This window comes from Spea bombifrons, chromosome 4 (genome assembly GCF_027358695.1).
Source record: "Spea bombifrons isolate aSpeBom1 chromosome 4, aSpeBom1.2.pri, whole genome shotgun sequence".
Taxonomy (NCBI): domain Eukaryota; kingdom Metazoa; phylum Chordata; class Amphibia; order Anura; family Pelobatidae; genus Spea; species Spea bombifrons.
In genome coordinates, this window is record NC_071090.1 from 11,058,179 (window position 1) to 11,084,375 (window position 26,197).

Below are 26,197 nucleotides of genomic sequence, written 5' to 3' on the forward strand. Positions count from 1 at the left end.
GGGCTCGCACAAAAAGCCTTTTCGGGGCAGGATCCATCCACCAGAACCCCAGTTGTCCCTGAAACCCCTGAGCTGGATTTTCACACATTAGAATGCACAATTTAATACTAAAGATACAATCATATAAGATACTTAATATCATAACCGGTATCCCAGAAACATGTGTTTTTTCCATTGGTAAACTGGTTTCTCTCTTTTGCATCATTTTTGATCTTGGGATTCATCAATAAATAACAATAATATTATTATAATAATAATAATGAATACTTCTATATGTAATGAAAAGATAACCATGCATGACATTTTATTTACATAATTGTTTTCAAACCATAATAATCCATGCATAATTACATGCTAACCTTAACTTTTTTTAACATTTTCTTGAGCAGTAATAATTATAAATATTAAATTAAAATGGAGGCAGCTGGATTGCGTACTTAGCACAGTTTGAGTACGATCCCTAATCAATGTCATAGGTACACCCATACTGACAAATTCATGAAATATTTTGGTACGTGTACAAGTTCTCAGCAAACACAATGAGCTGGTTTGGTGAAAAAACATTATAGCCATCGGTCCTCAACTGGCACCTAATTTTTCCTTTGCGCCGGTTTCATCATTTGTATCATCAATATACTCTTGTTCAGGATAGATGAGGAATCCTGTAAATAAACTGTCTGTCCAATATGGGTCATAAAATAGTCCATTCTGCTCAGAATAAAAGATCTGAAGCCACACTTCATCTCCAAGTTTCAAAGGAAGAACAGTAGAACCGGATGCAACGTCATGGTTTCCTGTATTTGCGTCGAATGTTTTTATCCTGTAGTGACCATTGTGTACCAAACCAATAGCTAAGTGTTTATTTGCCAGTGTGATGTCATAAGTGAAGAAGTAAATGCCGGGAATGCTACATATATATTTTCCGCTGGATACATTGTAATGGCCTCCTTCATTCATAAGTACTTTGTCAAACTTAATAGGCAAACGTTCTTTGGGGTAACTTTTCGTGACAGCCACTGAGAAGGCTGACTTGGCCTTCTTTGATCCACAACTGCACGGCCCTGGCATGCCCATATCCCCTTTCTTCCCCTTTGGTCCTTTGGTCCCTACATCACCTGGTTTTCCTCGATCTCCAGAAATTCCTTTCGGTCCTCTTGGGCCAGCTCTTCCAATGGCTCCTTGTTTTCCTTTAAAACCTTGTTTTCCTGGATTCCCTACTCTTCCAGGTGTGCCTATGGAATACACAATTGTTTAGTTCTTGCAGTGAAGACCAGACATTCATTATATGTACTGCACCGTTTTTAATATCAGTTTTCAATCTGCACAGCCCTATTATTAGTGATCAACAGAAGATGCCGTATCTGAGGCCTTGTACAATTGGTTATGAGGTATGTGTTCTAGCCCAGTGTTAGAACATACATTGTTTTGTGGGCAATCGACATATACTGTATGTACAGCCACATACTGGGTCCGTTTTGATAACAATTGACATGTCAGACACGTCACAGGAAAAAATCCCCTTGGCGACAATTGATGTGCCTGGCACATCATGAGTTTAACCAGGTACAGAAAGTGATCTATGATTGCTTTTTTCTCCCAAATAGTGTTGCTGTAATGCCTCCATGTCGTGGCATTCAGCAACATTGAAATCCACAGCAGGGGCCTGGTCTGATCGTTTCATGGACCGTCAATGTGAGCCATATTACATTAAAAAAAGTTAGGAGACGATCAACGATCGCCTTCTAGAATCCACCCAGGGTGCACTGTGACTGCCCTGGAGAGCAGTCACAAGCACAATAGACTTTGCCTCTCGCAAGATGGCGGCACCAATTCAGAAACAAACAAGGTCTCAACAGGGTCTCTCCTGACCCATAAAGGTATTGCGGGACACACCATTTTTAATTGAGAAGTGGGCAGGGAGTAGGGCGTGCTGGAGCCTCTGGTAAAACCCGGGGAGTTCCCAGGTATGATCATATCCCAGCACTCACATCTCCTTCCCACTTGCCCCTGCCTAAGGTTGGCCCTGGGTGCTTAATTTATTACCTTTACAGACCTCTCTTTAAATTCAGAGAACAATGTCAGACACATTTACCAGTCTGATATGAACAAAAAATATCAATGATGGTAAAATCTCCATGTTTTATTAAACTATAAATTAATACAGAGATGGCTATAGATAAAGGAAGGTTGGTTATTATTATAGTCATTACCTTCATCTCCCCTTTCTCCCTTGTCTCCATCTTTTCCATCTTTCCCATCTTTCCCTGGAAAACCCATTCTTCCAATGGTTCCAGTAGATCCTGGATGACCTGGTATTCCTGGTAAACCAGGAGGGCCTGGTAAGCTGCAGAAAAGCTGAGAAGTGTCCCCTGGAAAATGGGGATCTCCTTTAACAGGGCTGCTGAAAAATATATGAGCAGCAAATGGTATGGTCCAAACAAGTAGTATTAGGGAAATCATGGTGAACCCTGAACCCTGGGAAACAAAAATGTAGAATTAATATATAAGATTAAGAGATTAATATATTAAGAAATGAGATTAAAAAATACCTAGTACAATGCTAAAAATATTAAAACTCAATTATTCCAGTACTATTAATCTACAGAATAAACCATTCTCTATGTTTGTTCCTCAAAAAGAATCATTTGGAGTCAAACCCCATACCTTAAATAATATAATGCTCAATAGAAAGCCCTCTTTTTCCTCTTCTGGAGAAATTTGGTATTCAACTATGACGTATCTGACGTCTGCTCAGGCTAATATCTCCCTTGGCTAGGAAAGCAATCCTCTCAACTGTCTTGGTTTTGATGGAAGATTTCTGCTTTTGTGGACAGTGTTGATCAAGGGCCAATAGGCAAAATAATAGATAAACTATCTGGCTCTAAACACAATGAAGGTCTATGCTTTTGCACGCCTCCATTGGCTTCTGAAGCTGGGCACCACAATGTGGTTCTTTGGGTAAGATGGCCTGGTGACCACACTGCCCATTTCCAGTGCCAGCCCTGCACCTCCCCACCTCTTACCTCACACCTCAAGACAGGTGTCATGATTTGGACACCTAAAATGTTGGGGTGTATAAAAAAAGGTGACATTCAACTGTAGCGGACACTTGGGTTACTACCTGTAAACCACAATAGAAAAACAGGAACTAAAGGACACGTTCACAACTCAATATAAGTTTCCCTGCTCCTCAAACCTATTTAGCAAACATTGACCTATTATAAATATGCCACATACATGAAAAACATTGTGGGAGTTCACCTTTAGGTTTGATTATTTTACATTTCTGTGTTAAAATTCTAGAAATACAAGTAGCTGGTCATCAAAGGAGATAATGTCTTAAAATGCACGTTCTCAATTAAATACACTTATCCACTAAAAATAAAATACTTAAATTACACTCATTTACAATGGAGTACTTTCAACATTACTTGGTTTATAGTTCGCAGTATTTTTCAGTAAAAGAATTGCTGCATAGACCACGTAACCTATCCATAACAGAAAACATATCTCCTCTGTGAAAATTGGAAGCAGAAACACAGAGTTGTCCTCTCTGCTATGCGTAGGAGTCTTCAAAAAAGAGACTTTCCAGAAAATGAAATATTGTTTGATATTTGTCCACACACATGTGTGAAACACACTTAGTAAAGAATTCCTAGCAGGAAATTAAGGTTTGAGAAGCTTTATGTGCAAAAAGAGAGGGGAGGATATGTTGGGCGACGGTATCTGAAACCTTACCCACTGCAACTGAAGACTGGCAAAAGGCAACAGAGGACTCAAACATTGGTCAATACTTACTGTACTACAGAGCAAAGGGCACATAGCTCTCTAAAATGAAAAAATACAGAGCTGTATCCATTTCACACGCACGATGTCAATGCCATGACTGCTAGGTTGTCAAGTTGTGTGGTCAAGACATCTTAGTAGATCAGTCCTACGCTCCTCTGCAAAGGAGCCATCTGAGATGACAATGACCTGCGTACTACAATAACTCACGTGGTGTTCCTGCTTCCAAGGACATGGATAAAGCAACCAGTATTTGAGTGACTATTTGAGTAAGTCTTCCAAGATGTGTGTGGAGTCAGGACCACAGGGGTCGTGAGCAGAAGAATTCCAGAAAGTCTTTGGCCGCATTTTTTATATGCCTTGTGCAGCCTGTCATTATGGGGGGGGGGGGGTCAACAAGTATATTTTAGGGATAAAACCTCCTATAATTTCACCAATATATAATAATCAAATGGTGAGTGTTTCATATATCAGTAGTAGCCTGTTCCAAGAATGCCCCGGGACGCTGCAGGTCATGATGTCACACATGGGTCCTCCTGCAGGACATGGAACGGCAGTATGACGATGAATCGTGCTTCTTCCATGTTGTGACATCACATCTTGTCGGACCAGCGGGCAACTGGTACAAATTCAAATTCTGTAAATGTTATTTATACTGGGCCTTAGTTAGTGCCCCCTCCATGCAGTAAAGAATGCAAGAGAACATAAAGGTGGATATTTTGACACTGGACGTCTACAGCTTAACTATCTGTGCTGACGGCTCGATACACGCAGCCGCACGCTACATTTTTATGCTCACGTAGGGTGTGGAGGGGCTAACCCAGCCAATGGCTGCACGCTGTAGCACCCACTTTGCCGCTGGAGAGTCAGATTGGGTGAGTGTGTGGCACTATTGGCCAGCATCCCACCGGGCATATGTTCAGTGTGCCACTTTAACTCACAATGTTATATCACAGGTTTTTTTCTCATAATTCATATTTATCTTGTTAGTGAGATAGTTTACATTTTGAATCTACTACAAAAAACCTATTTCTAACGGCTGTAAAAATAGTCGCTCCTACAGTTTCTGATCGTTGTGCATGTAAGATGCCAAGTCTCACACAAATAATCCCAGGGGTGAAATTGTACAATTGTAATAAATTATAATACATTTAAATTGCTAATTTTGTTTGTATTAGCGGCAACTTGAGTTCATTACTCATTACCATTCTGATTTTGTACCCAGAAATCAGAGCCGATCACCAGGCGTCCGGGTCAGTTGGTTAATCTACAGGGAAACGCTATTTTGCCAAGCCGACTCCATGTCCAGGTCCTGCTCGCTCCCCCTTCCAAATATATCTGGGGCTACCAGGGGAGCTAGTCTTGCCTTATGTAGATAGTGCCCCCTACTGCCTGCTATAAGATGCAGCAGAAGCATAGCTTTAGAAGATGAGCCCTGGGAAGCAATGTTCATCAACATCAGAGGAGGAACTGCAAGCTCCATGATGTCATTTGAAGAACAGGTGCCGAGGACTTGCGCTACATACTCAATGTGGGGTCTTGACATTGACCTATAAAATACTTTTCCTCCTGTACCTCTTTTTATACATGACAATATCTTACTAGCCTTTACAGCAGCTACCTGACATTGAACACGTTTGCTTGTTTATTGTCTACATTTACTCCCAAGTCCTTTTCATTTAATGATTACCATAACCTATAATTTAAACATTTAGGTATTTATTTTCCCCCAAATTCATGCGTTCAGAGTGTCTGGAAAGGTGCAACCTGGCCCGAGAAACCACACGCACAACTTATAGGAAGAGCCACCTTGCAGCGATCAGCTGAAGAGCATCATAAGGTGGTCACGAAGGAGCTGCGACGGAAGTCAATGCTGCAACAACACAGATTGATTTTACAAAACTGAATCATGACCCCCACTGGCCACAAAAGCAGGAAAGTGCGGGACAAAGGGGCAGCTGCCAGCAGAATAGTGCCTGCATATTGGGACTGTGCCACAAGCACTGGGGCTATAGGGAGGTATGAGGAAATAATCCAAAATCTCCAACTGACTTCATAATCAGGGTCATCCCTATGCTACATAAAAATACATTTTGTTTATCCAGTTCTGAGCCTCCTACTGCTCCATTCCGGATATATTTAAACTTGCTTTAAATGATGGTGTTAACTCTTGGGAAGCCATAAGTACCCAAAGCATGCCTCCCAGCTGTCCCGCTTTGCGTGGGACAGTCTCAGTGATAAGAATCCCTTGCTTCATTCCACTTAATAGGCATCACTGTGCTATGAAACATTTTAACAACAAACACAGTACATCAAATCTGCCGTCCTCGGTGCCTGAATACATGCATATGCACATATATACGGCACATACGGTTCTATAATGTTGGCTGTTTTTCTTTGAAGCTGCATTTTATACTCACGTCGACCGGTGGACTGTATACAATATATAGGCGAGCAGCTGGAAGGCTTTCTGCGTTCCTTAAAGAGTTGCTGGAATGCTCCTGCTGATTAGCTTATTCTGCATTTTCTTCTTGTACTATAACTGGAACCCAGTCCCATCCGCTCCTACTCTCCCAGCTCTCCCTCCAGCCTGAACTTCTTTCATTAATCTTTGCCAATGCATATTTCTCCAATGCTGTAACCGGCTCTAGGCATTTCTTACAGGCTACGTTGCAACGGAAATCACGTCTTTAAACAGATGGTTCAAGGATCTGTTGACTCCTTCGATGCTCTAGAAGAGAAATATTGTACAGCAGAGCTTAACATTATCATGTAATATTACCCCTTGCCCATTTAACCCCTTAATGACAAAGCCCGTACATGTACAGGCTCAAAATGCATTGTTTTCAATAGGTTTAGGGACTGCCCATTGTCCTTAACGGGTTAATATTTCAATATTTACATGATACTTTTTTTGTTTTTGACAGTTACTATAAACTAGGATCTATAGCATATAACTAGTATCTTACCGTGTATCCAAGACGTAATATATATTTCAATTTCAGGCCTGGAGTGGCTACCTGGCACACTTGGCAAATGCCCGGTGGGCTGCTGACCGACGACATCACCCAATCAGCTGACTGCAACGGGTGGCCACTGGCTGGATATTCCCGGTATTTTGGACGTTTACATAGTATGGAATCCTTAAGCTATCACCAGAAAAAGTGAAAAAAACCTTTTATAACCAACTGCCGTTTAGCACGAGATTCATTTGGGCATTAAGGTTCCGCACACAAACCTTCTAGTGCTAAGTGTCTGAATTTTGCATCCGCCAACCAACCAACTCCTGAGCTGAGCTCCCATTGATTTTAGCGAGAAGCCAACTCAGGAGCATAACTCATGGGAAACCTTAAGGTCATTCGTACCTAGTAAAGTCTAACGTTTGGAGGCTTCAATAGGGAACCTAAGGTGGTGAGGGACACGCTCACCGTACATGTTAGATGTCCAAATCATCACATCTGTACTATGTGGCATAACAATGTAACGTGTGACCACACTTACGTCATTAACCAGTCACCGGCCTAAAAGCGCCAGGGCTGCCTCGTTATGCCCAGTCCGGCCCTATGCAGGTCCATCCACCCATCCAAAGAGCCAACTGCGAGGGGAAAGGTTGTGAAGGTCCATAGAACGTCATTAAATTGTCCACCACAGACTCCTGATGTCCACCATGAGCAATGTTGGCGCCTACCCTTGGCCACCTTGGCAAAAAACCAGACACTTGGGAGGTATGTTGGTGATTTTGCTTTCGCACTTTCACTGGTTTACTGGAACGTATCACTATATTGTGTTCCTTAATTTACGTATAAATGCCTTTTTATTATAAATGTCTCTAACCTGTTTCGCTTTAAAGCTTCTAAGAACCTTAAGCAGTTTGCATCACTGACCCCTGAGGATAAAATGATATATCGGTAATTGTTATTATGAAATTCTTCTAACCCTTAAAATGGTTTGTCAGATTATTTTAGGACGCTATTGACCGAATACATTTTTCGTAAGGAATTTTTTTATTACATGTGATCGTATTTAAAGCCAAAGACTTGCAGCTATGCGGGACCAGTCAGGAGTGCTTCAGGACACTTAGTAGGTATGATCTATACGCACTAACCAGGTCTGTCCAAAATTCATTAAGAGGATGTATAGAAAAACGAGAGATCTGCAGAAAAACGGATCCAGTCAAGGGCCACATGAAGTCCATCTTACTATAGACATCCTGGTAAATGTATGTAGAAAGGCTATAAACCTTTATCATCAATATTGCCCCCCTTAAACCCCCAGGGCAAAACTAGAGCACAGAATAATAACACGTAGAGTTCGGTGCAGAAAGGGTTAATTCGAAGACTACACAAACTCCTCCCATTGGCTGGTGCGTCCCGTCGGCCCTGGTGGTTGTTGTCGCGGTCACGCGCTCAGTTCCCGACCGGAGGCGGCGAGTTTTAGGTGAGGATTCAGCTACCGAATCGTGGATTTATTATTGTTTTTTTTTTTAAAGTCTTTATTAAGCAGGTGGGTGGCCCGGAGCGGGTCAAAACGGCGATCGTGCTACCAAATATCGGGCTGCTAGGCCGCTGTGTTTACTTGGAGAGCAAACGTCTTCCTGTGCGTGTGTGTATCCGGGCCTGTTCCTCCATGCCGTAAGGCGAAGAAAGCCTGGTTACCCCAGTTACCGTGTGCTGCTAGAGTGCCGTCTGTACGGTTTCCCCTGTGCCGGTCTGTGCCCCAGAACGGTCTCTTTCCTCCCCGTTGCCGGTCTGTGGCCCCTGAATGGTCTCTTCCCTCGCCGCTGCCGGTCTGTAGCCCCCGGAACGGTCTCTTCCCTCGCCGCTGCCGGTCTGTAGCCCCCGGTACGGTCTCTTCCCTCGCCTCTGCCGGTCTGTAGCCCCCGGTACGGTCTCTTCCCTCGCCTCTGCCGGTCTGTAGCCCCCAGAACGGTCTCTTCCTTCCCCTCTGCAGGTCTGTAGCCCCCGGAACGGTCTCTTTCCTCCTCGCTGCCGGTCTGTAGCCCCCGGAACGGTCTCTTCCCTCCCCGCTGCCGGTCTGTAGCCCCCGGAACGGTCTCTTCCCTCCCCGCTGCCGGTCTGTAGCCCCCAGAACGGTCTCTTCCCTCCCCGCTGCCGGTCTGTAGCCCCCACAACGGTCTCCCCCCCCCCGCTGCCGGTCTCTTCTTATCCCTCCTCAGCGTGTGTACCTGCGCAAGAGTCTTCTGACCCTGTGCCAGTCTGCATGACCCATTTGTACCGTAGAAGGGTCTCGCTAGCCCACCTCCGAGTACCCAGCCGCGTTCTCCAGTCTCTAATCTGAATGAATCCGTCATGCTGGGTAACGTGGATCCGGATGCCAGGAGGACAGATTTCCAAATGAACTTTTTTTTCTACATTTTTCTGTTTATACCCAAAAACGTGTATTAATGGATTCTTGCGTAATATTGTGAAGTCTCTGTTTTGCAGCAAAAACTCTCCAAAATGCCAGAGGGTACAAAAATGATGGCGGTTCCCGATGGAGGAGGAGGAGGTGCGGACCCAGCCGGCCTGGAGGAGCCTAAAAAAATGACGAGGGAGGATTGGAGGAGGAAAAAGGAGTTGGAAGAACAGCGAAAGTTGGGTAACGCGCCCGCCGAGGTGGATGAAGAAGGAAAGTAAGTTTGTGTGAATTTGTCTGTCTGTATTTCTATATATATCTCTTTTGTAATTAAATGATACCGATGGATATTTAACTCTTCAGTGGCGTACATGTTTTCCCAGCTCCCTCATAATGAATAACGTATAAGTTTAAAAATGAATAAAAAGTGCTGCCTGGTTATGTACCTTTTTTAACTTTTTTTTTTCCCCTTTTTAATTTTATTCTTTCTCCAGAGACATTAACCCTCACATTCCACAGTATATTTCATCGGTTCCTTGGTATGTGGATCCTACAAAGAGGCCTACCTTAAAACATCAAAGGCCACAAGATGAGAAGCAGGCGGAATACACGCCGATGGGAGAATGGTACAAGAAAGGTGTTAAGGAGGTAATCGGTTGAGTTTCTTTTGGGTGCCTGTTCCACAAGGATGTATTTCTTAGTCTGAAGTTGTCCGTTGATTCTATAGAAAACATACTGGGCATTTCTGCTGTTTGATCCTCCCCGAAATAGTAATTTGCATGGAATATTCTTCTGTAGGTAGATGGGTCTCTGAGAGCTCTGTCTGCTTTGACGCCGGCGGTGTTGGCACTCGTTTTCTTTTTGGGGGTTATAGAATCCCCCAAGTTTCTAACTAATAGAATTTCTCTGATAGAGACAAATGTTACTTGCTACTGAAAATGTAACAAAAAATAGCCGACGGCTGATCTACAGCCAGTCTTTTGAGAATGGATGTTGAACGGATGACCTCTCACCTTTACTGCAATCAGGAATCTTCATTTGGTTCCAAAATACCGTGTTTCCCCGATAGTAAGACACCCCCGATAGTAAGACGTATCGGGGGTTTCAGAGGGGTTGGCTAATATAAGCCGTACCCCGAAAGTAAGACATATGTCTTACTTTCGGGGAAACACGGGGGATTTGCCGGGTCCGCCACTCTAAGGGGCCGGGAAGTCCCCACCAAGGCCGGCCTTACGTGTCTGCGGCCGCACAGGATTTAAATTAAAACATCGGGGGTTTTTTTTAACTTTATTTAACATCCTCCATGTTAAATAAAGTTTTTTTAACTTTATTTAACATGGAGGATGTTAAATAAAGTTGAAAAAAACCCCCGATGTTTTTATTTAAACCCTGTGCGGCCGCAGACCCCTAAGGCCGGCCCCTTAGAGCAGGGCCGACCTTTGGGGTGTGCGACCGCACAGGGCGCCACACTCCAGGGGGTGCCAACCTGCGGCACCCGGCACCCCTCCAGAGACGGACAGTAATGTCCGCCGCTGGAGGAGCAGGCTCGCAAGGGAGCGGTATCGGAGGTCTTTAACAGACCTCCGGCTCCCTTGAGTGATTTTAAGCCGGGTTCAACCCGGCTTAAAATCACTCAAGGGAGCCGGAGGTCTGTTAATGACCTCCGATACCGCTCCCTTGTGATCTGCGCGGCAACAGCTGTTGTGCGCCGGGGTTTCTTGTCAGATCCCGGCGCACAACACTGAAGCCGCGCCCACCGCTGTCCGTGCCCTCTGAACCAGGAAGAAGACAGAACTGAAGAAGAGGAGCGAAGAGGAGGAAAAGAAGCTGAAAGAAGAAAGGAAAGGTAGGAAAGAATTAAGTGAGAGTGGATTGGTGTATATGTGTGTGGATTGGTGTATATGTGTGTGGATTGGTATATGTGTGTGGATTAGTGTATATGTGTGTGGATTTGTGTATACGTGTGTGGATTTGTGTATATGTGTGTGGATTGGTATACGTGTGGATTGGTAGGTGTGTTGATTGGTAAGTGTGTGAGAGTGATGGGTGTTATGCTGTACCATTTCCAATGTCTTTTTCATGATCTAATTATGCTCTAAAAGTACATCATAACTCCCATCACTCTCAATTTTTTCCCAATATAAGACATACCCCGAAAGTAAGACATAGTGGGGCTTTTAGGGATAAAAAGAAAGTAAGACACTGTCTTACTTTCGGGGAAACACGGTAGTAGAGGGGATAGAGTTAAGATCTCCTGTATTGAAGCAACAACTGTCTGAGAACAGAACGCAGTGCTGATCACTCAGGGAAATGTAGCTTGAACTGCTTTCATATTTTTTTCTGTAGAAAGGATCCAGAGTTATTCTTTTTAATGCATAGCAGCACTTCCATGAAGCTGCTTTGTGCCAGCTGAGATGTAGCATCTCTAATTTAGGGTATATTCTACCAACTTTAGGTATCGGTCATGGTCTGGAGGATTAGCAATTTCAATTTGATTTTTTTTTTTATCTTTAGGGTTCCATTGCAATAAAATACCGTGACGGAGCATGTGAGAATTGCGGTTCTATATCACACAAGAAAAAAGATTGCTTTGAGGTAAGGACATTCTCCTGCTGTGATAACTCATAACCTTGGGGGTTGTGCTTTCTGTTTGTTTCCTCTTCTGTGTTTGTGTTTATGTATGTATATAATATATAAATATGGCGCATAGTAAATAGCAGATAGTAATAGAATATTTATTGCCTGTTTTGCAAATGGGTGCCATATGTGCTGCTTTTTAAACGGGTACTAAAACAGAAGGAGAAGAAACCTTTCATTGCTGTTTGAAATGTGTAATGGTCTCATTGATATCATAGTCACTCTTTTCTTGTATCTGCAAAGTTGGCTCCCTGGTAGTGAGCTACGGCTTCCACGTTTTAAATGTCTGTTTACTTTAGAGACCCAGAAGAGTTGGAGCAAGGTTCACTGGGACTAACATTGCTCCGGATGAATACGAACAACCTAAGCTGCTGTTGGACTACGATGGCAAAAGAGACCGATGGAATGGTTACAACCCAGAAGAACACATGAAGATCGTTGAAGAGCATTCTAAAGTTGACTTGGTAAATTGGTTCTTCTCAATTCCCCTTCGGGTCCTAATGCAATAGTTAGGAGTGTTTATTTACATTAAAAGGGAATAGTCTTGTCACGCTTGACCAATTCCCACCGCTGTGTGCATTTACCCTTGCTGTTGCAGCATGTTTACATCTGTACCTTCCCTGAAATAGTTGCAATGTTGGGTTGTTGACGACCTCTGGCAGAAGGTTCCTGTGGGCAGTCTGCGAAAACTGGACTTCTCTGACAGAAGTGCTGCATCTTCCCACTTGGACTGACAATGCTGTTCCTGGGAAATCTTCAACTTTTATTTCTGAGCACACAAGAGATGCCCTGATAGTATCCCTCGCTCATAAAAGTGTGTGGCTCTTATAATGGATAGGCACAGGGCAAGGCTTCTCATTAATGTGGCCAGTTGTTATGCCATATCTTTTGCAGGACAGTAACTTAGTATGAGGACAAATTGAAAAATAGTGTTCTAATTGAGATACAGAAAACTTAATCCGAAAGGAAATTTTAGGGATGCGTTCTGTGAATAAAAATCTAATTTTGTATTGTCTATATTAAATATGGCGATGCCTTACTTTAGAGCGACAGTTCGGTAGAACAGAACAATAGGTTGGGTTTTCCCTCACCGGTTTCCATTAGTAACTACAAATTGCTTGCGATAAACACATTTTAATCTAATTAACAAAACACGGTAGAAGAATCGCATGCAGTGGAGGCAAGTTGCAGTGGAGGCAAGTTACAGCGGAGATCAAGCAGATGTACAGTGCTTAAAGTTGGGTAGTATATACACTTTAGTAACATGCACTTTGCTTTTGTTGATCTGCAGGCCAAACGTACGTTGAAGGCTCAGAAACTGCAGGAAGAGCTGGCCTCTGGAAAACTTTCAGAACATGTGGTAAGTAATAGAGATGCTACACACACCCGTATTTACCTTGAAGTGATAATACGCTATTCCTTCAATATTATATTTCTAACTCTGCAAGTTGACCAAAAAGATAAATAAATAACCCTTTGCCCTACTAGATTTTTTGTAACTGAGTAGAGCACAGATGAGACAAACAAATACTTGGATGTCTTTAAACTTTCCATCCTGCGATTCTACATTGAGCACCCAAGCAGGAGATCCTCTGCCCGCACGTTGGGCACCTGTGTGGCACCCATGTTTAATCTGTGGCTTTGTACTTGGTTGTTCACTTGGCAGAAAAATAAGCTTTGTCATATGTAAGATGATTATGAAAGCAGGAAATGTTTGTATAAAAAGGGAAATGAAGACTTTACTGAGTTAGTACCTTTTAATTGGCTCAATGCAGAAAAAGTTCAGGTTAAAGAAGAGACCTCTAACGTCATGATAGCTTGTGACACTACGTCTTTTTTCTATGTTGGTGCAATCAAAGATTTAACTAAAGGCTCGCTCTTATCTTGGACCGATACAGCTATAACATTTTTCCTCATCTAAAGGAAGATCTCCATCTTCTTCCTCATGGCTAGAAATGGAATTAGTATCCTGGTATTTGTAATATACATACACTTGGAGCATTTTTATATAAATCCCCACGCAGTGGCAAAATCATTGATCTTACTCTTGCATTGCTGCAATGCATTTTTTTATTTGACGGTCTTATTTGCATGTATAAAGTTTTCCTTTTATATCTTGTTTCCTTTACTCCAGAACTCCCCAAGACACCAGTGGGGAGATGATGACCAGAATACACCTACAGTAAGCTTTTATTCCTTGGCAGCTCTTAGCGCTTTTTACCGCTTGGGTATTCAGCCAAACTTATTGTAATCGATAGCCATGCATGGTAATACCTGACACGGTTAGGATTTTGTGAAGGACGTGGATCAGGATTTTGTAAGGACGTGGTTCACAGCATAATTTATACATAAGGAACTGTGTAGCCCCCTAAAATGTATGTTGCTGCATGCATTCTTTAGTTAAATTGCCTTAGGTTGGAAAAAGACCTAAGTCCATCAAGTTCAACCCTTCTACCTAACCTTCCTACTCTTGATCCAAAAGAAGGCAAAAAATCCTTAACGAAGCTACTTAATGGCTGAATTCTGCCATCGGGGGGAAAATTCCTTCTTGACTCCAAATGGCAATTGGATTTCTCCTTGGATCAAGAAGCTCTAAAATATTCTATGTATAGCCCTATAAATAATGAGACTTCTGTCACATTTTCTATCTCTCCTGGTTGCCCTTCTTTGACCATGAAGGAATACTATCTAAATCTCTTGCCTCTGTTTTCTTAAAAAACAAAAAAAACAAGTTATCTGTGTTTGGCAGAGGGGTTGGCGTATAGCTATCCTAAATCTAATACAAGACCAAAGACTGATTAAGGTCTTTACAGCAGGAAGTACAGACAGACTAAAATGGTCCTCATGTGCCTTCAAAGTCTGTTTCTATGGTCTGTTTGTTTAAAATCTATTGATTGTTTAAAGTATAATAAAGTTTAGATGCGTGTTAATATCTAATATATGGTCATATTTACATTTATGGTCTTGAAACCCCTCTGAGACCAGTATAATTGTGGGTTTGCACAGAATTATTCCAGTGTGGGCAGAGCCAGGATCACAGCGCCCATTGTGTTCCTCGCTGCCATGATGCTCAATTTGATAATAAATGCGATAAGGAAGCAAATTTGGTAGTCTTAAGAAGTCCGCTTCCTGATGTCTGTCTGCATAAGTTAAAGATACAAAGTGCTGATATTAGCGGTCAAATGTTCTATAACAAACTTGTTTTGAGCTTTAATAATTTAAAAGCGTGATGGATCTCCTCCAGCTGACAATATTTTGTGTATCTGTCATACCAAATCCTGTTTTATATAAACCAGGCTATAGTATTACATCAGCCTCTTTCAGCTCTTTGGCGTAAGGGTGACTTTTTAATATACGTTTAATATAATTTTACTACTAGTGATAAGAATGGACAAGTTGTGCTCTTCCTCGTTTTATGGCAGTGTACTTAAAAACATTACTGAAGAAAACAAATTCAATGGAACCGTAATATGTAACCTTAACTTGGGTTGCTGAACCTTTCAGGAGAGGGATCACAACAGTGAAGATGAGGATGAAGATAAGTATGCGGATGACATTGACATGCCGGGACAGAACTTTGATTCCAAGAGGCGTATTACAGTTAGAAACCTCCGTATCCGAGAAGACACCGCCAAGGTAAGATTATTTTTTTTTATTTGTATGGGGTGGGTGGGGGTCTGTAGTTTGCCCAGTCTTTGCCTTGCTGTATAGTTTGTCTTAACCCTTAAGCAGTATACATTTTATAAATAGTGGCTATTTTTTTAAAAGAACAAATTAATCTATTCCACAAAAAACTTTGGTTCCTATGGAAATAAGAAACTACATAATTCCATGTACAGAATAATCAAGTTTTTTTCTTAGGCTATTGGGTTTCTAATTGTTTTTTTCATATACTTTATTGGTATTTGTTGATTTTTGATTCCTTGACAAATTCAAAATATTTTCCTTTAGTACCTGAGAAACCTGAATCCTAATTCTGCATATTATGATCCCAAAACGAGAGCCATGAGGGAAAATCCTTATGCTGACGGAGGAAAAAATCCAGATGAGTATGTATAATAAACCGGTTCTATATATGTTGCATGAGCTCAATGCTTAGCTTGTAGGTCATGATAAGTAATCCAAGCGCATATTGCATGTTGGCGCATGACTGTCTTTGCTGATTTCCTTATCAAACTACAATTGTGGGACTGATCAGGTTACACTGTCTGGGGAACTCTTCATGGTGGTAAGAAAAGTAAAGATTTTTTTACATACATTTTATTATCACGCTGATAAGTGGCCTCGCTAGAGTATTGTATACAGTTTTCAGGACACCATCTCCAGAAGTATATTGGCATATTACAAAGAGTTCCGTGGGGCTGCTAAAATGGTGAAAGATTTCTAGAATTTTCAGGAAAGACTAAGGGGATCTGAATATGTGTAGCTTGGAGGAGAAAAGAGTGAGATGGGGTAAAAACTTTTACGTAAAGGTATTTAACAAACCTGTGGTTGGGGGTTTATTTCTAAAGAGGAGAAATGTTGGAACCGGAGGCCATACTCTAAAACTAGAGCCTCAGATGCTTCGATGTAATTTTATGTGCATGTAGTGTCCTATCAGAAGTGGTAGAGGCCAATACAGTGAGTGAACTTAAACATGCATGGGATAGGCATAAAGCTATCTTGGCTCTAAGATCAAGGGCTGATTAAGGTGCGAGTCGGTACATCAGAGAAAATCGACCAACAAGAAGGGCTGAATGTTTCTTATGTGCTGTCAATTCTGTGTTTCTGTGTAATATCACTAAGCTTGTTATAGATTCTGACACACAAACTTTGTCACTTACAAACATGTTTCTGTCGCGTTTACTTGCAGGGTCAGTTATGCTGGAGATAACTTTGTCCGACACACCGGCGACACGGTCTCTATGGCCCAGACACAGCGTAAGTCTTTCCCTTAGCAGTTTTAAGTCTTAAATGTTTAAGGTATTTTCCCGTAGGTAGTTTAGGTATTCTAGTTTTCCGTCCCGGAATAGATGGCTTTTGTTCTCTTCCAATTTACATGTTTTTTGTTCCCTTAATTCAAAAGGTTTCCAGCTGCTGATGGTAAACTTGTGGCAGAATTAACTTGCCGCATTAGAAAAAGTATGGCGTCCAGGGCAGAAATGTGAAAAAAGGCCTTTTTCTGTATTTACGTTTATACCAATAATGCGACAGTGATTTTTAGGCATTGTCCTCGTCATGTGCTTGCAGGATCTTTTTATAAAATCACCTCTAAAGTAAGAATAACCTTAAGATGTGGTTTGTTAATAGTGAGAGTGCTACTGTCTGGTTGCATATTTCTCTGGCAATAAAACTAAAGAGAGAACCATATTTTGCTTTGAGTGTAAATATAAATCCTTTAAGTTTACATTCTAATAGGTATGTATGTGATTACATTTGACATTGTTAATGTGGTGGGAAAGGACCTTGCCAACCTCCAAATAATGCGGATCTGCGGATTATTTTCCCCTCATATAACTCGTAATATATTTTCCCTTCAGTGTTTGCTTGGGAAGCCTATGACAAAGGTTCAGAGGTTCATCTACAGGCAGATCCCACCAAGCTAGAAATGTTATGCAAATCATTCAAAGTAAAGAAAGAAGACTTCAAAGAGGACCAAAAAAAGAGCATCTTGGAAAAGGTTGGCTACTCACAATGAAATAGAGACGTAACTTCCACGAGTAATTCATTGGAATGGCTTTCTAACGTGTTTGTACGTTATTGCAGTATGGAGGAGAAGAGCACTTGGACACACCACCCGTGGAACTTCTTCTTGCTCAGACAGAGGATTATGTGGAATACTCCCGGCATGGGACAGTTATTAAGGGGCAAGAGAAGGCAGTTGTACGTTCAAAGTATGAAGAAGATGTTCTTATCAACAACCACACGGTAAGCTGCTGGACACAGCATAAAAATGTCTTCTCGTTTAACAATCAACTATTAGTGAGAGGTAATCTGGAGAGTTATTATTGTTGGCCAATGGTGTCTCCTTTACCTCCAGATTTAAGTAATTAGTCTTTACATTGTAAGAATATTGCCTTAGGAACTGATTTCTAACACTATTAATGTATTAATCACTTTTGTGTTGATAACTATACTGTTATTTTAACCCAATCCCTGCTCCTTTAACCTTGTCTGCCGATGCTACCCATCTCGCCATGTAGCTCTTCTAGATCTACTGCCCATGTTGTTGTGTTGGCACCTGTCTGTGGCAGTGTTAAGGCTGACAAACCGGCTAATATGCCATCAAACTCAAAGGAGTGTTGCCAATCTGCTCTGCCGAGCTTCAACCTCAACAAGTAACTCCTCTCTGCTGACCTACATTTTGTTTTGTCCAATTTAAATAAGAACATAGTGTTTGAATGTTAATGATTTATTTTTTCTTTTGTTTAGTGTATATGGGGCTCATATTGGAAAGATGGCTACTGGGGATACAAGTGCTGTCATTCCTTCGTTAAGATGTCTTACTGCACTGGCGAGGCAGGAAAGAGCGTAATGGTAAGTTTCTGGCTATTTTACTTTCTTGCCACTAAGTACATTTTAACAGCACATGAAAACCACCTGGCCTCTCAAGTTGGCACACACCGAAGCCACCGTGCATCTTTGAGTGCAATGCATTAGATTGTTTGCTTCATATTACTATTTTCCATCGGAATTGGTTTCAGGGTGGTGCTTGTATATCTGATCATCATCTTGGCTTACAACGGTTATATCACAATGAACCTCAAAAGGGAGCTTTAACTTCAGTGAGGTTATTTACAAGCTACAAAAAAAATGGTTTTCTGAAACTGAAGAGACTCTTTAGTGCCCAGTACAACCTCGGCAAAAAAGAATGCACATTAAAGTAGTTGGCTAGTGAAAGTACACTTACTTTTACTTACTCACCGGCTCCTCCATTGCCAGTCATTGACAGGAAAGCTCTCGCGTTGAAATGAATGAATGAATAGGAGTACTTTGAGTCTGTATAGACCCACTGGGACACTTGCTAGGGCTGGCAGTGAGTATAGTAACATTGCGCACATAGCCAAACACACCTCCTCTAAACCAAGGAGAGGTCTGGGGACCGTGGGAAAAGAGGGCCAATTCCCTACAGACATTTAAATTGCATATAATGGCTGGAGTGTCCCTTTAGTATACCATTAAAGTAGCAGCTGGTTTGGATCAAGTATGGTTAGTAATAGTCTAATTTTCCAAATTCATACTGCGTTTTACATTAAAAGTTTCTAATTTTCCCCCTTTACTTGTTAAACCTTTTTAAATACATTTATTTCTGTGTTTTGCTGCAAGAACTTATATACCGTATTGGCTCGGATATAGGCCGCCCCCGTATATAGGCCGCACCCTAAAAGTTTGGTGCTTTTTTAAAGAAAAAGTTTTTTTCTTTAAAAAAGCACCAAAAAAAACATGCTGCCACTGTCCTCCCCCCCGAGATATGCTGCCACTGTCCTCCCTCCCCGAGATATGCTACCACTGTCCTCCCTCCCCGAGATACACTGCCGCTGTCCTCCCTCCCCGAGATACGCTGCCGCTGTCCTCCCTCCCCGCGATACGCTGCCGCTGTCCTCCCTCCCCGCGATACGCTGCCGCTGTCCTCCCTCCCCGAGATATGCTACCACTGTCCTCCCCCCCGAGATATGCTACCACTGTCCTCCCCCCCCCGAGATACGCTGCCACTGTCCTCCCTCCCCGAGATACGCTGCCACTGTCCTCCCTCCCCGAGATACGCTGCCACTGTCCTCCCTCCCCGCGATACGCTGCCGCTGTCCTCCCTCCCCGCGATCCGCTGCCGCTGTCCTCCCTCCCCGCGATCCGCTGCCGCTGTCCTCCCTCCCCGCGATCCGCTGCGCTCCCTCCCCGCGATCCGCTGCGCTCCCTCCCCGCGATCCGCTGCGCTCCCTCCCCGCGATCCGCTGCCCTTCCTCCCCGAGATCCGCTGCCCTTCCTCCCCGAGATCCGCTGCCCTTCCTCCCCGAGATCCGCTGCCCTCCCTCCCCGAGATCCGCTGCCCTCCCTCCCCGAGATCCGCTGCCCTCCCTCCCCGCGATACGCTGCCCTCCCTCCCCGCGATACGCTGCCGCTGTCCTCCCTCCCCGCGATACGCTGCCGCTGTCCTCCTCTGCCCCCCCTCCTCGACTTACCGGAGCAGACTCCCGGGTGTCTTCAGGGCCGGCGAGGGACATCTACGCAATACGCGTATGCAACTTCCGGTACCGTTACCGGAAGTTGCATTTGCGTATTGCGTAAATGTCTCCCGCCGGCCCCGCAAGACACCCGGGAGTCTGCTCCGGTAAGTCGGGGGTGGGCAGAGGTAAAACGCTTAGATAACCTCCCGTGCCGGCACCCCCCCCGTGGGAAGTGCTGGCAGGGGAGGCTGTCTGAGCGTATCGGGGAGAAGGATGCAGGTCCCCTGCACCGCTGCGGGGGATCTGTATCTTAACCCCGCTGCCTGCCCGGCGCCCGGGACTGCATGTCCCGGGCGTCGGGCGCTAGACCCCGAATATAGGCCGCACCCCCACTTTAAAAACTTAAAGTGGGGGAAAAAAGTGCGGCCTATATTCGAGCCAATACGGTATCCAGAATTATTGTTCTAAAAAATATAATCACTAATATTTATTCCATTTTAGAACACTGATCTTTGTGAAGAGGACTTGATAGAAACGGTGGAGGAAATGCCAAAAACGTTAGTCGAGGTAAGTTAAAATTTGATTCTTACAATATGTGTTCTGTTTCTTAAATTATTACGCTTTTTTTTTTCCGTCTGAAGCTCCCACCTTTCTAGTTAAGAGCTGCAGATATGTGAACGTTTCGGTTCTGCAACAGCATTTAATTTCTTTATTGCCTTTTTACTCATCCATCATACCCCAGAAAATATCCATCTTGTCTGACACCTGCTTGCATGTAAATTTGTCGCTCGGTAGTTTAAAAAACTTCAGAATGCTTGGTTCTTAAAGTTTACTATAGCTCCATGATAAAGGCATGCCCATGTTTTACCGCGTATGCCTGCCTTAGCACATCTGCTGCAGTAAAATTAAAATGGCACCAAATAATTGCAAGGTTAGTCTTTTAAACCAACAAACTACTTCAGCCACATAATCTACGCCTTCAAAATAATTTAAAAAAACATTATCAAGGGCAGAAATGTTCTGGAGCATTATACCCCTTTGTAAAAGGCCCCAGTGATCTTCAGATGTTGATCCAGGAAAAACTCAGTTTTCAAGCATCCATTTTCCATGTTTTATAGATTCACCAAGACAACCTTAAAAAGAAAAAGAAGAAGAAAAAGCACCATAAAAGTGGTGGTTCTGACAGTGACAGTGAGGATAAGAAGAAGCAGGAAAAGCTAAAGAAGGTATGAGTCCAGCATTTCTGTATATCATGAATATATTGGAAGATATGCAACTAGAGAGTCTTGGAAATGAGTTATAAAGCAATCCCTGCGGTTATTGTCAATACATTTATTTGCGGGTTGAGTGGATTTGTGAGGAGACGCTGTATCACTTGATTTGTGTTATGATGGATCAACTCCACATAAGACATGTTATATCTGTAAAGAAATTACATTACAGCTACTCACCAAGGGGGACCAACTTCACCTTTCTTGCTTACTTGAGATGAAATGTATTGCCGTGGCTCATGTGAACTCCAGGGTGGTTTTCTTTGTAGATTACATTGCTGTGGGTTTTCAATATATATTTGTTATTCTGAATGGTTACTAAAGACTTATTTTATTCTTTCTTTATTACAGGCATTAAATGCTGAAGAAGCACGACTGAAGCATGTAGAAGAGTTATTACAGGTGGATGAGAGGAAGAGGGCATACAACAGCTTGTATGAGTCACGCGAGCCAACCGAGGAAGAAATGGAGGCTTACAGAATGAAAAGACAGAGGGCAGATGACCCAATGGCCTCCTTCCTCGGGCAGTAGTTGTACTGTGACCACCATGTAACTTGGAAAGCTTTGTACATATTTTACTATCTAATGGGGGGTGTGATGGGGAGATTTCTAAAACTATAATAAAACACATTAAAAACTAAGCTGTTTAATATCTTGCGTCTTCGTAATGCAGGTTTTTTTTTTTTATTTATAAAAGCTTGTGGGTTGCAGGGAAAGGCTTTCCCTTTAGGGGTAGCCAACAAGTAGGGCACCATATGTTTAGGTATACATGCCATGGTTCTTAACTAGCCTATATTGATCAACTAATGTTTCCACCGTGTACTGGGCAGCTGCATGCTGGCTATACCTGCAAGTGCGAGGATCAGTAAGATGTATATATATCAAATATGTTTATAGTTACTATGTAATGTATAAAATACTGTGTGTCGCCAAAACGGATGATTTTGCTCCCTTGATGATGATTATAATTATTTTATGTAGCGCCATAAGATTCTGCAACGCTGTACAAAGGGTAGACAAAGGTGAAAATTTACATCTTGTTCAAATCATGTAAAATGCTGTGTGTGATGGCCCAGGATTAATAAGTGCCGTCTGTAGTAGCTATTGTTTGATTTCTGTATGTCTCAGTATATGTGTGATTATTGTTATGCTTTTTGTTCCCCTCATGTACTGCCCTGTCCATATTCTACATGCCCTGCCCGTGGACTTTAACCCTGTATAGCCTGGACACCATCAACCCCACCAGAGTGCCCCTTTCGTGGAGTTAACCCACGGGGGTGGGGTACGCACCAGGAGTGGTTCAGAGAGAGAGAGCCTCCTACAGATCCCCGGCCGCTGGGGCCACCAGGAGAGCAGAGATCAGCCGGCTATCTCGCGGTCCATCCTGGCTTTTTGGACAGGATACCCTTTGGACCCCATGCTATCCATCGGTACCCCAGGATCACCCCGAGAATGACGGTCAAAGTTATTTGGACATTGAGGGAGCTGAGTATGTTAACCCAGGAGGGGTGGATGGGGCTACGGTCTCCACCTCTGAGCCACAGGGATACTGGGTGGCTAGCCCAGATCCGATACCGGGGCTGTGCGACTGCTCCACAACCAAATCCAGAGACTAGATTAATTGTCTGCGGATGTTAACCCAGGAGGGGTCGTGGGACTATGATCTCCACACCTGGGTCCTTGGAATGCTGGGCAATTTGCCCAGGTCATGTAGCCCCAGCTGAAGCGCTGGCAACAGGACAGAGCACCGCTGGTCAGCCCATCTCCCCAGCTGCAGGAGGAGATGCAGGCGGGAACACTTCCCAGCAGCTGAGTGAGTACCCCAGAGATGGCGCAGCTGGTCAGTCTTCCCCGGCAGCAGCTCACAAGCCTGGAAGCGGAGGAATCAGTCCTCCCTCCCCAGCGGCAGATCCCAATTGCGGGAGCTGAGGATATCATTCTCCCCAGCAGCTGGCAGATGGCCTGGGAGACCATCTCCCCGGCCGCACCAGGGAGGGGGTGCAGGCGGCATCACTCCCCGGCATCAGGGGCATTCAGCCCTTCTCTCCATCGGCTGGTATGCTCATCGGGAGAGGCAGGGTTTGGCTGCGCGATCGCTACCATTGTAGGGGCAATTGGGCTAGGGGACTGTCACTAAAGCCTCCGTGCCATGGGTTTCTGGAGGGGCCTGAGGGCCAGCCTCCTCCCTACAGACTATGGTGCCCAAATTATAAGAGACTCCAAAGACTGTGGAGGGGACACAATCTAATATCCACCTAGCTTTCCTGGACAGCCCCAGGTCCACGCGTTGAGGATCTAGCCGGGTCTGCCGGACTATGGGGGGGGGGGTTTGGTTGGTTGTGACGGCCCAGGATTAATAAGTGCCGTCTGTAATAGCTATTGTTTGATTTCTGTATGTCTCAGTATATGTGTGATTATTGTTGTGCTTTTTGTTCCCCCCATGTAGTGCCCTGTTCCACATGCCCTGCCCACAGACTTTAACCCTGTATAGCATGAACAACATCAACCCCACCAGAGCGCCCCTTTCATGGAGTTAACCCACGGGGGGTTCTAAGAGGACTTCTACAGATCCCCGGCCGCTGGGGCCACAAGCAGAGATCAGTCGGCGCAGTTGTCGTATGCATGCCGGCTATCGCGGTCCATCCCGGGGAAACTGTTGCCGCTCGGGGTGCCTTCGGGCGATCGCGTCGCTTTTTGGACAGGATACCCTCAGGACCCCGTGCTATTCGGTACCCCAGGATCACCTCAAGAATGATGGCCAAAGTTATTCGGGCATTGCGGGGCTAAGTGTGGCGCTGGGCGGGAAGATGTGGACATGATTTATGGTTTGTTTCTCACCTAACCTATATATAAGCCTGTGTGTTTCCCAAATAAAGAGTTCCTCTTTCACCTCAGTACGAGTCTCGTCTTGTTATTGAGGTAAGCCTCGTTGCTGCCCTTATCTAGCAGACATGTGATTGGCTGCTACATCTATGACTTCGATTGGGGGTACAGAGTTTTTGTATTCTAACCCAATAACTAAACACAGGCATGCTCCACTTAGCATGCAGTAAAACACTGCAATATGGACTGTAACTTGGAATAAAAATATTATTTTGGGGTCTAGACTACTAATATTTTTCCATTGGGTTTTTTCTTTGAAAGGGACAGTCTAATGTCCCATACTGTCCTGCCAATGAAGAATGCATATTAAAGTTATTCGCGAGTACTTTAATCTACACTATTTTCACATTCACAATTTAAAAAGAAACCAAAAACCCACATCTGGTGCAAACAGTCTTTTCTGCTGCTCTTGCTTGGCACCAGTTTTGGTTGCTTGAAGCAGCCAATCACTGTCAAGAAAGTGCTCCCATTGAGGCCAATGTGGCGATGCTAGTGGAAAATGCTTTGGGTATCGCTCTTACAAAAATGGAGTTCTTGAACACAAGCAGGGCATGTCACGAATGCGCACTATTCCAAGCGGGCACGTGATTTATTTTGGCTGTAAGAGTATCGCTATCTGTCTTCACTAGATCGAAAAATAATGACTAAACGTCCCACTTACACACCTCCCACTCTAATATAAAGATAATGCTCCCACCAAACCAAACCAAACCAAACATCAGCATTAGTCTTTCTCTCACACATTACAAGAAGATAACATACAGCAGCCAACACACACGCAAATCAGCAACATATATATATATATATATATACATATACACACATATAATACATACAATCCATGCAAAGTATACATGATTGATTCATTTTACACATCAATCAGCTTCAACATTAACTTCCCCTCCCCCTGCTAGAATTGTGTTGCTAGGCAGTGATGTCATAATGATGACTCTTAACATCAGTGAGCTTACCTTAGTCTTTCTCTCACACATTACTGGAACATAACATACAGCTACAGCATATGTAACAGCAGCCAACACACACGCCAATCAGCTACATACATGTATATATATATCTGATACATACACTCCACGCAAAGCACACATGATTGATTCATTTTATGGAGCCGTCTGGATCGGGTGCGTTTCTTGACTGTTTGGTGAAAGTCGGGTAGGACGATAATCTTTCTATTCTCTGTTGTTTATTTCAATCTGTATTTCTATTTAATGCTTTTTCTGCCTTCCCTACTTTCTGTTTTTGTTGGTTTTTCCCCTTGCTTCGTATTGTTATGTTTCCGTTTTATGTATATATCAACGACTTTTGCTAAAGTATTTTTAATGTGTCAGAATTTGTCCCAAATGAAGGCAATTAGCTCATAATTTTGTGTATTAACCAGCCCCCAATCCCAAAAACCAAATTTCCTAATTTTTGGTAGCCACCATAGGACGAAATCCAAGACTTTAGATGAAATCCGCTGTAAGTTTGTCATTTAACTTCTAGTCTTCCATTGGGACAAAAAAATGCATAATATGGAAATTCTTTGCTTTTGCTTAACCCTTTCATGACCAGTGGTATTTATTCAACTATACTTTCTTTCCATCATTTAATGCACCCACAGATAATAAGGCGAGTCCATTGATGCTGTATTGAAACGAATATAATGCCTTATTTTGGATGTTTAAATTATAAAGAATACATTTTGATAAAGGAAAGAAAGACGCTGTAGGAAATACCCAGACTTATCGCTCAGACATTTAACCTGTGTAAATATAACGGTGATCGGACTATTTCTTCCAGATCTGGTAAATCCTGCCCCTTTTTTTGAAGTGTCGGCCACCAGATCTCCAGGATAGATTTGGGGAAACAGTAAGAATCTGATAATATTTGGACACTAAGCTTTTTCACCCATTAGATACTTTTGAAAGTAAGGAGAATGATTGAAGTGAAAAGCTTTGTGTTTTCCTGGCAGTTGGTGGCCTGCATTGGGAAGCCCACGGGCACAATTTATATTAGAATGAAATATATTGGATTTTAGTGTTCAGCTGCATTTAAATGATTGAAATAGTGAGCCACAAAAATCCATGAAAGTCAGCACTGTCAAGATATTTGCGAATGTTGTTTTTT

The 26,197-nt window shown here is 43.2% G+C and overlaps 2 protein-coding genes across 2 annotated transcripts; one reads left to right on the forward strand and one right to left on the reverse strand.

The window, feature by feature from the left end:
- Positions 1 to 481: 481 nt before the first annotated feature.
- C1QTNF2 (C1q and TNF related 2) lies at positions 482 to 6,427 on the reverse strand. The gene is made up of 3 exons (XM_053464206.1): positions 6,207 to 6,427; positions 2,211 to 2,468; positions 482 to 1,232 (listed from the first exon to the last, which is right to left on the reverse strand). The coding sequence occupies exons 2-3, from the start codon at positions 2,458 to 2,460 to the stop codon at positions 580 to 582; spliced, it is 903 nt and encodes a 300-aa protein (XP_053320181.1). The 5' UTR covers positions 2,461 to 2,468; positions 6,207 to 6,427; the 3' UTR covers positions 482 to 579.
- A 1,704-nt stretch (positions 6,428 to 8,131) lies between these two features.
- Positions 8,132 to 21,831, forward strand: SLU7 (SLU7 homolog, splicing factor). The gene is made up of 16 exons (XM_053462638.1): positions 8,132 to 8,223; positions 9,231 to 9,418; positions 9,636 to 9,789; positions 11,656 to 11,736; positions 12,078 to 12,242; positions 13,070 to 13,138; positions 13,913 to 13,960; positions 15,283 to 15,414; positions 15,730 to 15,827; positions 16,631 to 16,698; positions 17,298 to 17,437; positions 17,524 to 17,685; positions 18,190 to 18,294; positions 20,421 to 20,486; positions 21,038 to 21,145; positions 21,542 to 21,831. Exons 2-16 carry the CDS (start codon positions 9,246 to 9,248, stop codon positions 21,719 to 21,721), a joined length of 1,749 nt encoding a protein of 582 aa, XP_053318613.1. The 5' UTR covers positions 8,132 to 8,223; positions 9,231 to 9,245; the 3' UTR covers positions 21,722 to 21,831.
- The last annotated feature ends 4,366 nt before the right edge of the window (positions 21,832 to 26,197 follow it).